Source organism: Nematolebias whitei, chromosome 7, assembly GCF_014905685.2.
Source record: "Nematolebias whitei isolate Nwh7 chromosome 7, NemWhi1, whole genome shotgun sequence".
In the NCBI taxonomy this organism is placed as follows: Eukaryota; Metazoa; Chordata; class Actinopteri; order Cyprinodontiformes; family Rivulidae; genus Nematolebias; species Nematolebias whitei.
In genome coordinates, this window is record NC_056504.1 from 44053656 (window position 1) to 44066355 (window position 12700).

General features: G+C 41.2%; 2 protein-coding genes across 2 annotated transcripts in view; both read right to left on the reverse strand.

The window, feature by feature from the left end:
* LOC119411943 (serine/threonine-protein phosphatase 6 regulatory ankyrin repeat subunit C-like) overlaps positions 1 to 12700 on the reverse strand; it is a 1101338-nt gene that overhangs the window by 672098 nt on the left and 416540 nt on the right. The window lies entirely within an intron of this gene.
* The window catches only part of srgap2 (SLIT-ROBO Rho GTPase activating protein 2), a 74802-nt gene that overhangs the window by 29677 nt on the left and 32425 nt on the right, over positions 1 to 12700 (reverse strand). The window contains exon 2 of the mRNA XM_037678947.1: positions 7230 to 7422. Coding sequence (XP_037534875.1) covers positions 7230 to 7422 — 193 coding nt within the window. The remainder of the gene's footprint in view (positions 1 to 7229; positions 7423 to 12700) is intronic.

A 12700-nucleotide genomic window follows, 5' to 3' on the forward strand; every position in this document is an offset into this window, starting at 1 on the left:
CTCCCCTGTCAACTCCTCTGAGGCAGACTTGCCAAAATGGTTCAAAACGCCATTTTGTGTTTGTTAGTGGCTTCTTGGACTGAATAAGTCCTTTGGATAAAGGATGAAATGTCTCAGGAAAAAAAATAAACCGTCCACATGACCTGACTGAACATTGCTGGATTTCTACCTGGATTATTGAGCATGAACTTTGGTGCTTTGAACCATTTTGGCAAGGCTGCCTCAGAGGAGTTGATGGGGGAGAGGGAGGGCAGGCTCCAGAAACCATCTTATCACCAGAAAACTGTTCCCCCCCCCCCCACTATGGGCTTGTACTGCCAAAAAAAACCAAAACAAATTCAGCATAGACCTGACACAAAACGCAAGACCGTCATCCTCCGGTTGATTCTCTACTGCATGTCAAGTTTTTATCTACCAACTTGGGAACCATCTAATTGGTGCTAATTTACTGCTTAACATGTCAAATATTGTTATAAATAACATTTTCACAAACTCAGCACATTTTATTTTTAATTTTTTTGACAAGCTAGGAACATGGCACCTACAGATCCAACAGAAAACTGCTTCCTTGTTAAGGTGTCGGTCATGTGTTGACACAACACTGATTCACCTCCAGTTAAGGTGCCACTATCCGCCTGAATGAGTCAGAGGTCAGAGGCTGAACAGAGAACAAAGCAATTAGGAAAGGTTTGAAACTTTTGCACAGCACTATGTTAAATGAGCACACTTGCATATACTGTAAGTAGCTACTTATTATGAAGATAAAACAGTCTCAAAAGTACACAAGCATACAAGATTTGTACGCATACAATAAAATTCACAAGCGTACTACAAGTTTTACAAATATTGTTCAAATGTACACATTTAAATTGGCACGAGCAGAATTATTCAGTGCGTACAAATGGTTAAATACACGTGCACATATCACCTGTTGTGGACGAATCAGTCGACACGAGCACATGGATCAACTAGCCTGTGAATGTGACTTTTGAGACTTTCTTACTGCTCCAAATTCACAAAGGTAATGCTGCGTTCAAGGCTGGTGAAAAGCTGGGACATCTCAGCCTTACCAGATTTACTGAGTTCTTTGGAAAAGACTCCTTTCTAACTTGGCACAATGGTTCGTAATCCCTATATTAAATCACTTATGCTTACATTACCGTGACTGGATTTCAAAAACGTTAATTAAAGGGAAATGCACGATTAAAATAAACAACATAAAATGAGCAGGTTATTCTTCATCTACAAACATTTTCAGGGTATGAACTGAATAACAGGAAAAACTGGAAAAATATAACTGACATAACTAACTACCGGTAATGTAACTGGAAAAAATATATTTTAAGAATATGTGCATGTGTTTCAGTATAGGAATTATTGTGCCATGTTAGAAATGTATTATTTTTTTTATATTTCAGTAAAAAATAAACCATTACTTTGTTAATATTTTCCAAGAGGAAAAACCATCAGCTAGATTTAGCCATGACATGAAAAACAGACACATTGAGGCGATTTGCGACAATACAATCATGTGACCAGGTCCTCGAGAAGTCACTAGCACATTTCTCAGATAAAAACCTTAACGAGGTTCACAATATAATTCAAAGAAATATATTAAAACAATAGACATAAACTGCAGCTTCGAGTTACACAAGACCTTCAACTTATTAACAGGGAACTAAACCCGGTTTCGAGCATGAGGCAGGTTTTGAATGTGAACACAACGTGTCTCAAAGCGGCCAATCAGAACCTTCACGCACAGAGACGCACAAAATATGGTCCAAATGTACAAACCTCCAACCACTGCTGTGTAGCTTCTGCCAAATAGCAAGCATACCAGGGGTCTCCACGGGATCGACACACTCACAGCCCTCACACCCCACATTGCTTGGAGCACCACTGACACCCGGGCGTACAGAGAAAAAAAAACACAGCCGCCCTCGCATGCATTAACGTGAACTTCAAGTCGAAACACACAAAGTTACGAGCACGTAACCGGAACATAGCTGAAATTCCAGCATGGCACCTGGACCGTGCGGCAGCAGATGCAATGACGAGTGTTAATTGCACAGATGTTGGAGGTAAACTGAATAAAAAGCAAAGACACGAAGGAAAATGGAGACTGAACACGTCACGGTTGGTAAATTACAATATTCTCAGTGACGTATAAATAACTGGTGGCACGTGAATGGATCTTAAAAGAAGAAGTCAGCTCGGCTACATATTAAATTTTCTGTCCATTGCACGTCCCTCCTGTGGTCTCCTCCCTCCCCCAAAGTTCAACAGAGGGAGACACATGCTCTGCAACTGACTGAATATTGATCAGAGCTGGAGGGTGTGTGTATGTGTGTGTGTGTATGGGGGGGGGGGGGGGTCCTCTTAGGTGGAATTGGGTTTCGTTTAGAGGACCTATTGATTCCCTGTTAGTCTGTGTGAGTCAAAGACAGTGAACGTGGATTTACCCCCTACAGAGAAATCTGTCTCTCCGGAAGAGTGCATGACGCTTCGGAAAAATAAAAGAACGGTGCAGAGAAAGAGGACGGTGGCTGTCGTTGAGGAGGTTAGAGTTAAACAGCAAAGATAAGTGAAGGCACAAGGCAAACAAAACAACAACAAAAAAGTCCAGTTACACAAAAAGCTTTGGTAATTTTGAAAGATCCAGTTGATCAAAAAGCTGATAATTACGTCCCCTGTAGTAAAAACCAGCACACTGAAGCCTCTGTTGAAGGATTTAATTAGTATCTATCAGGATGCCATGGAAAGTGTTTTAAAAAAAGTATCTTTGAAACATATTTCTCTTAACTGATTTTTCATGGACACAGTAAAATACAAATTAAAACTGTTCCTGCTTCACTGTAAAGGAATTCTCTGTGTTGTGGGTAGTTTCGATGCATTATAAACCGCTCCGTTCTTCTCTAAATCACCCCAATCACCGACACAAAGGGGGCAAAATTAAGCAATTTTGTTTATAAAAATGCTTCTCTCAGAATAACATCAAAACCCAAGAACCTTTGAAACTAGAATAGTAAAAAGATAGTGGGAGGTGAGAGTCAATAAAGAAAACTCGTCTCCGTTCCTTGCGTGCTTCTCGTATTTATGGCTTCAGTGAATCTATAATTATTAGGAAATTTAGAATAATAAATAAATAAAAAAGGAGTTTTCTATAGAAAAGTTTGCTCAAACATCATGAACTTGAAATGCAAGCTTTTGCTGATGACTCACAGATATCCCATAAAAATCCCGGCACTGTCAGTGCAGCTTTTCGTGCCTCCGTGGATTGTTTAGGGACAGATTTATGGCACTGTGGAGACAATTACAGAGCCCTTGAGCCGTTTCAAATCAACATCAGTAATTAATCACTACAAATTTTCACCGTAAGGATCTCACAAGTAATTAGGGAACTTTGATAGAAAATGTCGACATTTTGCTGCTCCAATACGTTTAGTTTATGTCTGTTAAGTGGGAATTATTATACGTTTTACTCCACAATATTAATCTGTGTGCAAACTAAGTTATTCTTTTTTAATATTAGTTTATAATATAACAAGCTTTTGAAATGCAAAACACTGAAAAATCAAGCAAGTGGTTCCTACCCTTCTTGGCTTCTCAGATCCAACAACAAGCAGAATATAAATCTTGTAAACAACTTAAAAAACTCTCATACACACACGCACACGAGTTCAATGTTTAAACCAAAAAAGTCTAGAAATTAAAAACACATTTGCGTATTTGAATGTTTCTTTTATTTCCTTGGCCAATAATGAGCTCATAGCCTCTTAGATTATATATTGTTGCTGTAAATAAGACTGTGCACAACATAGTTGAACCATTTCTAGGAGCCCATTCTGTACATTAAAATACCATTGCTAATTGTTATGCTAGCTACATTTTGTCCACTTTATTTTAAAATCTGTTGTTGTGAGCCAGTCACCTCTGACAGGTTTACAAACATAGATCAATAAAATGCAATAAGCTGTACCTGAAAGAGCAACATGCACCATGGAAATTTGGATTGGGATGACTTTTAGCTGCTATCCCAACAAATTTTAGCTCAATACAGTAGTCCCTAGCTACTTTGCGGTTCATTTTTCGCTGACTCTCTCTATTGTGATTTTTCAAAGTAAGATTGGACATGACACAATTGGTTGATTGATGAACGAGCCGCACATTTTTTTTTTTTTGGATTTTTTAATTTAAAATGAATTATTTTAAATGATTTAGCACCTGTGTGCAGCCCACAGTTGGGAAGAAGCTCTCTCCTGCAGCTGATCAGCTGATCGCCGCTCTGCAGAGGAGAAGTGGGCGTGGCCGAGGGCGATGGCAGAGAGCTGAAATCATGACATTCTGTGCTCATTCAGAGCGTTTAGAGTTGAGAAACATTGTTTAGAATGTTGTAAGAGTGTGGGAAAGGTTTAAAACACCTTTATATATATATATATATATATATATATATATATATATATATATATATATATATATATATATACATATACACACACATATATATTAAAATAAACTACTACTTACTACTTGTACTACTATTCCTATTTGGCGTTTTTTCACTTATTGCGGGTCTTCAGGGTACGGATCCCCCGTGATAAACGAGAAACTACTGTATTAGTAAAACTGACAGCGCTACAGCCATTTTTTGTGTTAGCTAAAATTAATTAATTGTTGCGGCCATCTGGAGTCAGTTTGAAGTTGTACATGAAATGATCCATTTGGGAGAGTTTCATTTAATTGTGTCCAAAGGTACATATTTTACTAACAGACTGAAAAATGAGCATATGCATGCATGCACACAGGGCATCAGGACATTATCTCCTACATTAAAATTGTGGCCATGTGATTGTTTTGGCAGCTGAAAAAAATCTGCTCAAGTCAAATTTTGGGGACAAGACGGTGTAGAGGTAGGGCAGCCGATGGGACCAGAAAGTCGCTGGCTCAACTCCCCGCCATGCCCACGTCATGGTGTCCTTGAGCATGACACCCAATCCCTAATTGCTCCCTGGGTGCTTACATAGCTGCCCACTGCTCCACCTGGGTGTACCTCAGGTGTGGTGGGTTAAATGCAGAGAACTAATTTTGTTATTGCATGGAAACATACAATGATGACAACACATAGTACTTTACTTTACTAAATACTTTCTAGTTTAAAGTTTGATGCCGTTAGCTGTCAAGTGCAGAACTGAATGCTCTTGTTTTATGCATTTTAACAACTACTGAGACAAATCAGTGTCCAAACCTGTTTTATTGTGAACAACGTCTCACAGAAGAAAAGCTGCTCTTCTAAACAACAAATAAAAAACAACGCAAAAATGCAGTTGAAAAAGGGTACCTTGTCCTTCAAGTACGTTAAAGTATATTACTAACAAACAGCATAACATATCTACATAAATATATCTGTTTTAATAATATAACAACATAATGCTAATTAATTTATGCAACCAGTGTATTTTAAGTGTTTTTTTTAGAAATCTGAATCCATCTTCATACACAAAGACTATGAGATGGTAGATCTTAATTAATGTCGGAGCTATTTGTTAAAAGATAAGTGAAATGCAAAGAGGTACAATTATGTAACTGAAGTCACCACCGGCTTCATTTATCTGCAGTAGCACTGCCAAATTTTGTGTGCGCATGTGGTTTATGATTAGCTAGCAGCTCCCCACAGAGAAACAGACTGTTCTCTCTCCTACAAAAAAAAAACCAACAACTGCCAAATCAGTAAAGCTGCTTAAGATGAAGCCTTTCACGGTGCATTTTTATGCATTTCAATAATCATCGATGGAGTCAAAAAGTGGTGCAGCCTTACAAGAAAGAGGCAGAGAAAGAGAAAGACCGCTTTTTGGATAAGGTTCCATTCACAGCGAGATGCTACAAAACAGTCGGAGCACAAAATCACCACCTGGCCAGCTTTGGCAAATGATTTCTGCCTTTCAACACACACACACACACACACACACACACATGCACACACACACACACACACACACACACACACACACACACACACACACACACACACACACACACACACACACACACACACACATGCATATTTTTTAAATATATTTGAAGTCGTCACATAATTAAATGAAAAATCTACAGATGTTTCAATTAATCAAACTGGGAAGCTGTGAGTCATTCAAGTGTCCATTCTACAGACTATATTATCCGTCACCTCTTTTCATACCATCCTTCAGTTTCATTTCTGTGCCTGCTGCCTCTACTTCCCTTTTTCTCAGGAAGGAAGCCACCAGACCAGTCTATGAAACACTTTTCTGTTTAACATGCTAAATACATAGACTGGGTAATTGCACTGTAGTTTTACACTAAAAAGTTACCGGAGAAACTTTTGAGAGGGACTGCCACGTGGCGGCCATTTTAAAATTTTGATTTGACAGTACTGTTTGCTCTCAGCTACCACCACACCTAATTTCAGCTCAAAATGGCAAAATATCAATGAGTTAAAGTCATTTTTTTCTTTTAAGCTATGGTGGCCATCTTGGATTTTTGATTTGAGTATGTGATGGGGAAGGTTCTCATATATCATCACACCAAATATCAGCTGAATAGCTCTAAAAATGGCTGTTATCGTATTTTTTCCATTTAGCTAAAGTGGCCATCTTGAATTTTTGATTTGGATTCAGCATGTGATGGTTCTCAGCTATTATCACACCAAATTTCAGCTCTATGTGTGTAAAAATAGCTGAGTTAAAGCCATATAAATGAAGCTTTGGTGGCCATCTTGATTTTTTTTTTATTAATTATTCAATGGGCATTGCTTTCAGCTACAACCACACCACATTTCAACTTAATATCTCTAAAAATGGCTAATTTACAGTATTTTTTTTCCTTTTCAGCTTAGACGGTCATCTTGGAAATTTGATTTGCAACCAGTCTATGAAAAACTACTAGTAAAAATGGCCCCTTTGTTTGCAAATTATGTCGCCATGGCAACTCGAAACGTCAATAAAAGTAATCGCACACATCACAGTGCCAAGCCAGTTGTTTTGATATAACATTTGTGCAGTTCGGGCCGCATTAAAGTTGACGAAAGAGTAAGACATAAAGTTATGAAACCCTGTCAGGTGGATAATAATAGGTGCTGCCTTACTAGGCAATTCCCAATTATGAGCTATACATATTTGTTTATAAAAACTCTTTGTATATAGTATTCCTAGTTTTAGCCTCGGTGCGGAAGGTAACTGTGCACGGCTACATACTTGAGTAGATGGTCCTTGGTGCTGCGCGTCTTTGTGAGGAACCTCTCGGCCAGCTTCTCCAGGTTACGGCTGTAGTCCATCTCGATCTCCGCCTTCTTTCTAAAAAAGTCCTGCAGGTCTTGAAGCAGCTGCACCCTCAGCTCACACTGCTGGTCCAAACACTTGAGCTGCTCCACCAGCTGGGCACGGATCTCTGCCAGGGCAGAAGGAAGTGGGATTTGGAGTTTAAATCATGCTCCCAACAATCCAGGTTTTGTAAGCACAAAAAAATGACAAATGACATAATGCTTGTTTACTGGATTTCTAACATCAAAGGCCTCTTTTCTCTGTAATAACCTGCAATTATCATGCAACAACGGCGAACGATGTATGGACTGTTTAAGAAACGCAGCACTATCATTAAGATAAGCATCACAACAAACATTAAGACTGAAGTCTGAAATCTTTGACACTATGGACAGAAAACACTTTGAGCTGAGAGGAACTCATCTTACACCTCACATGTGCATCCTCATCATACTTTCAGGCAAGTGTGTGCATATGTGAGCGAGATCGGATATCATCTTTCACACAGACATCTCCAGAGGCAGCCATTTATCCTTGCTTATCACTTTTCATTTTCCTCCAGCGTCCTTTCCCTTCTCCCTCCTTCTCCATGCTGGCCTCAAATTAATAGAGTGCACTCACTAACCACATTCAATCACTGGCAACAACCAAAAAAAAAACATGGGAGTTGCTGCCCACTGCAGCTAAGGAGCAAAAAAAAAAAAAGACCAACACACACACGTATGTGATAAGCTGAATAAGGGCTGACGGTTGACAGATTAATGCTACGCTCTCACAGCTGCCTGTCAATGCAGAGTAGCATACAACCTTTCACAACAACACACACACACCAGATGTCCTGTCCTACCTTTACAGCGCAGGCTGTAGAGAAATCGAATGGTTTTGGCCTCCATCCTGTCTGCAGTGCAGTATATAACTCACATGCACGTTCAGACACAAACACTCAGAGGCACGCGGGAAGTCAGCCGCCTGTCAAGCAGACAGTGATGCTGCTTTTGTGTTTACCAGCTGAGAGTGCAGTTTCTCATTCCCACAAAGAGAAGTGGGATATCTAAACAAGTCTGTGACCACTGAGCTCCTCCCACTCCTCTCACAGAACTAAACCTTGTGCCACTTTGCCAGCGGCCCATCAGTCACTCTTTGGCTTTCTGGCCTTTTAATCAGCAGCGTGTTGTGGCACTGTAGCACCAAAGCTCGAATAAAAGCGTGCACACCGTCTGCGTCTGAGCTAATGACCTGGTGAGAATATTTGCTTTGACAGCATGTGTTGTCTTATGTGCGTGTTTGTGTGTAATTTACTTATTGCACACTGTTGTCAATGATGTGGAGTGAGTCAGAGTCCTGCCTCTTCAGGCTGTGACTCAAAACCTCAAGATGGTGGCCTTGTAATTAGCCCATCTACAACAATGCAAACGCACATACACACACACAACACGTCAAATAAACATGCTCTCTTGTGCAAAAGGAATGCATGAAGGTGACAGAAAGCAGGTAGCAATCAACGTGGAGACAGCTGGAGGGGTGGAGGAAGAATAGAGGATGTGCTGAGGGTAATAAAAGCACCAGTAGTTACTTGTGAGCCTAATGTTCAGGGAACAAAGTTAACAGGGAGGGCATGCTCTGAGCCCGGAAACATCTTTTACGTTAGTTTCTTTATCTGTCATTCGCACCACATGTGGTACATGTGGTGGAATGAAATTGTGTACACAGGGTCCCAGTTACATCCAACAATAAAATGTAAAAGAAAAATATTAATAAGATCCAAGATATGAACTAAGAAAAACGTTACACTAAAAATAAGCTACGCCTTAGAAGAATAAAAACAATACGCCGAACAGCAGAACGAACATGAGTCTGAGTGAGCGGATGAGTACGAATGAACACAGCAGAATGAAACGGATCAGCAGCAACATGAAACAGATCAGCAGCAACATGATGTGATTTTTCACAGTAATTATTCTGGTTAGAAATTCATGAGTCAAACAGTTTCAGGTAGAAGCTGTTCCTCAGGCTTGTGGTTCTACACTTAACGCTCCTTAACCTTCTGCCTGAGGGGAGCGGGGCAAAAAGTGTGTGTGCTGGGTGAGTGGGGTCCTTCATGATGCAGGTGGCCCTCTTCCTGCAACTGGAAGTGAAGATGTCTGTGATGGTGGGGAGACTGACTCCGACAGACTTCTGTGCAGCCTTCACCACTCTCTGCAAAGCTTTTCTTTCTGCAGCTGTGCAGCCTCCACTGCACACCTGTAGAAGGAGGTGAGGACTGAGCTTCCCAGACCAGCTCGTCTCAGCCGCCTGAGGAAGCAGTCTCTGATGAGCTTTCTTGATCAGGCTGGTGGTGTTGTTGCCCTATAGCTGCCCCCCACATTAACATTAAAACAGCAAGTGCATTTAACAACATGCTTCGTTAGAGAAAAACATGGCTGCGACACTAAACCTAAACTTTTCACATTAGACCTTATTTTTATTGGCTTTTAAACTAAATGTAGTAAAATATTAACAGTTAATAGGTTCTGTTCAGTGTAAATGTGTGTTCAGGTCTTCCTTTCAGTTTTGTTCCTCTGCAGTGGTCATCTTAAGTGAGTGCATAGTGGGCCGTGAGCTGGAATGTGATGCCTCCACCTCCTCCACACAGTCCAGTCACATTTTCCAGGCAGATGAGAGCAGGTCTTGTAATCAGGCTCTGGGTTTTTACTTTACTGATGCTCTCCACTCGCCTTCCATTCCCTCCTTCCAATGTCAAACTATAAGCTGTCTGGCTCTGTCTGCATGAGACTTGTCTGTACATATTTTAGTCTGTTCTCCCGCCTCACCCAGGAGCAATGCACTAAAATGAGATCTTCAAAGCAGCTAACTGTCTTGAGAATAACTTCCACGTTCCTGCAGAAAGATAATTTAAATACCTATTAAAGGCACAGTAATGAAATATGAAATGACCTCCAGATAGCTTTTTTATATAAAGATAATAAACTGTTTGTTTGTGGCGATCCGGGCGTGCAAGCAAGTGGATGCCGAGTGTGTAAATAAGTGACATCAGCCTATTTATGAATCAAACTGAACGTGCAAACAAGCATTACATAAATCCGCTCCTTCACATTATCCGTCACTGATTTGTTTTCTTGGTCTGACTGAGAAACGGAGATAAAAACAGAGGCATGATGGATGAGGATGGAGCAACCACAATAGAAAGGCATTACCACCACGGTTGATGCCTGCAGTTAATTTGAGAGCGGGTTGAGGCTGAAGGCAGTCGGTCGTTGCCACAAAACAAACCAGACTTGGCGAAGTGGCTGCGGGCTTCTACGTGAATGGGTGGCCAGAATGTAATAAAACCAGAGAAGGAAACAAATATGCAGCAAATCGCAACACATCCAGTCACATCGTGTTCGTTCCTCCTTGGCAAGCCCAACACGAAAGCTAAAAATAGTTTTCCTGCAACATCACCTTTTGTAGCCCAGTTTTACAGCAAATTCACGCCCAGCTTTAGGCTGTTAACTTCATATCTGACAGCATGGATGTTCGCCCTCGTCTAGCCTAAGTACAGAATCCAAACACGCAGCTGGAATGCTTCGTCATACCTGAAAACATTCGAGCAACAACACTTTCTTTCTCTGCTAAACGCATGCATTTTGACACCGAGCTCGAGCTGTCACTCTGAGCTGTTTTGACAGCAGTAATCCAGACTGCTCCTGGAAGCCCACTTGTGTCCACCTTTATATCGTCATCTGAGGCACACATGCACGCACACACTCACACACACGAGACAACTGCTTGCAAGCAGATGTGATGAGTGTTTGAGGCAAGGCTTGAAGTGGCTGGAGAGCGAATGTGAGAGTAAAAACAGAGGAACAACAATTTCACACAGTTTTAACAAGTCTGCTGATTTAAGGACAGTTCTGGTGCGTTGCAGCAAGATTCTTATTACAAGTCCGTCTGAGTGTTCGGGCATTTAAAACACATCCATATTCACTCTTTCACAGCCAGTGCAGCATGAGGTGGAACACCTGGAGAGCTGGTGCAGGAAGAACAACCTTCACATCAATGTGAAGAAGACGAAGGAGATGGTCGTGGACTTCAGACGGAACAAACACACTTACCCCCCATGAACATAGGAGGATCTGCGGTGGAAGTAGTCTCCAGTTACAAGTACTTGGGTGTGCACCTGAATGACAACCTCAGCTGGAGCGACAACACCACCAGCCTGATCAAGAAAGCTCATCAGAGACTCTACTTCCTCAGGCAGCTGAGACGAGCTGGTCTGGGAAGCTCAGTCCTCACCTCCTTCTACAGGTGTGCAGTGGAGAGCATCCTGTGCTCCAGCATCAACGTGTGGCATGGAGGCTGCACAGCTACAGAAGAAAAGCTTTGCAGAGAGTGGTGAAGGCTGCACAGAAGACTGTTGGAGTCAGCCTCCCCACCATCACAGACATCTACACCTCCAGATGCAGGAAGAGGGTCACCTGCATCATGAAGGACCCCACTCACTCAGCACACACATTTTTTGCCCAGCTCACCTCAGGCAGGAGGTTCGGCAGCATTAAGTGTAGAACCACTAGACTGATGAACAGCTTCTACCCTGAGGCTGTTAGACTCATGAATCCCTAATCGGGATTATCACTTTGAAAAAAAATAAATAAATCACTGTAACGCCACTTGATTGTTTATATGTGCTGCTGATTATCTATGCTGCTGATCTCATGCTGCTGATTTATTTCATACTGCTGTGTTCATTCGTACTCATCTGCTCACACAGACTCATGTTCATGCTGCTGTTGTTCGGTGTATTGTTTTGCACTATTAAGTAGTTAGCGTATTTCTTAGTTCATAGCTTAGATCTTATTACTGATTTTCTTTTACAATTTATACCTTTGTTTGATGTAACTGGAACCCTGTGTACAGTTTCGTTCCACCACATGATGCGATTGACAATAAAGAAAACCTTGACCTTGACTCACAGTTAAATTTCTCAATGAAAAGAGAGACATCTACAAACTCCAAGATTTCTTACGGTATATCCTAAAGACGCACAAGTAAGTACAGACAACGAACCAGGAGATGAAGCCACAAGCAAGGTATGATATTCTTTTTGCTTTATGTTCGTGATTTCTGTGCATGCGTATATGTTGCATATTTATGAAGAAAGGCCTGGGTTTTGTTGCTCCGGGGGTCGATACTGCAGTACAGACAACAGAACAGTGGAAAAGAGGAGGGGGGTTGATTTTGAGTTGTACCACTATGAGCTCATACTATTGTCCTTGGAAGAATGAAAGAAACAGAAAGAGATGGGGGGGTGGGAATGAAAGCAACACAAAGTAGTGTAAAGGGTGAGCGAGAGGGCAGACACTGCAGTGTCTATTCATCCCTGCACACACAGGAAGAAAGGACAGAGAGACAGGAAGTCAGGCGAA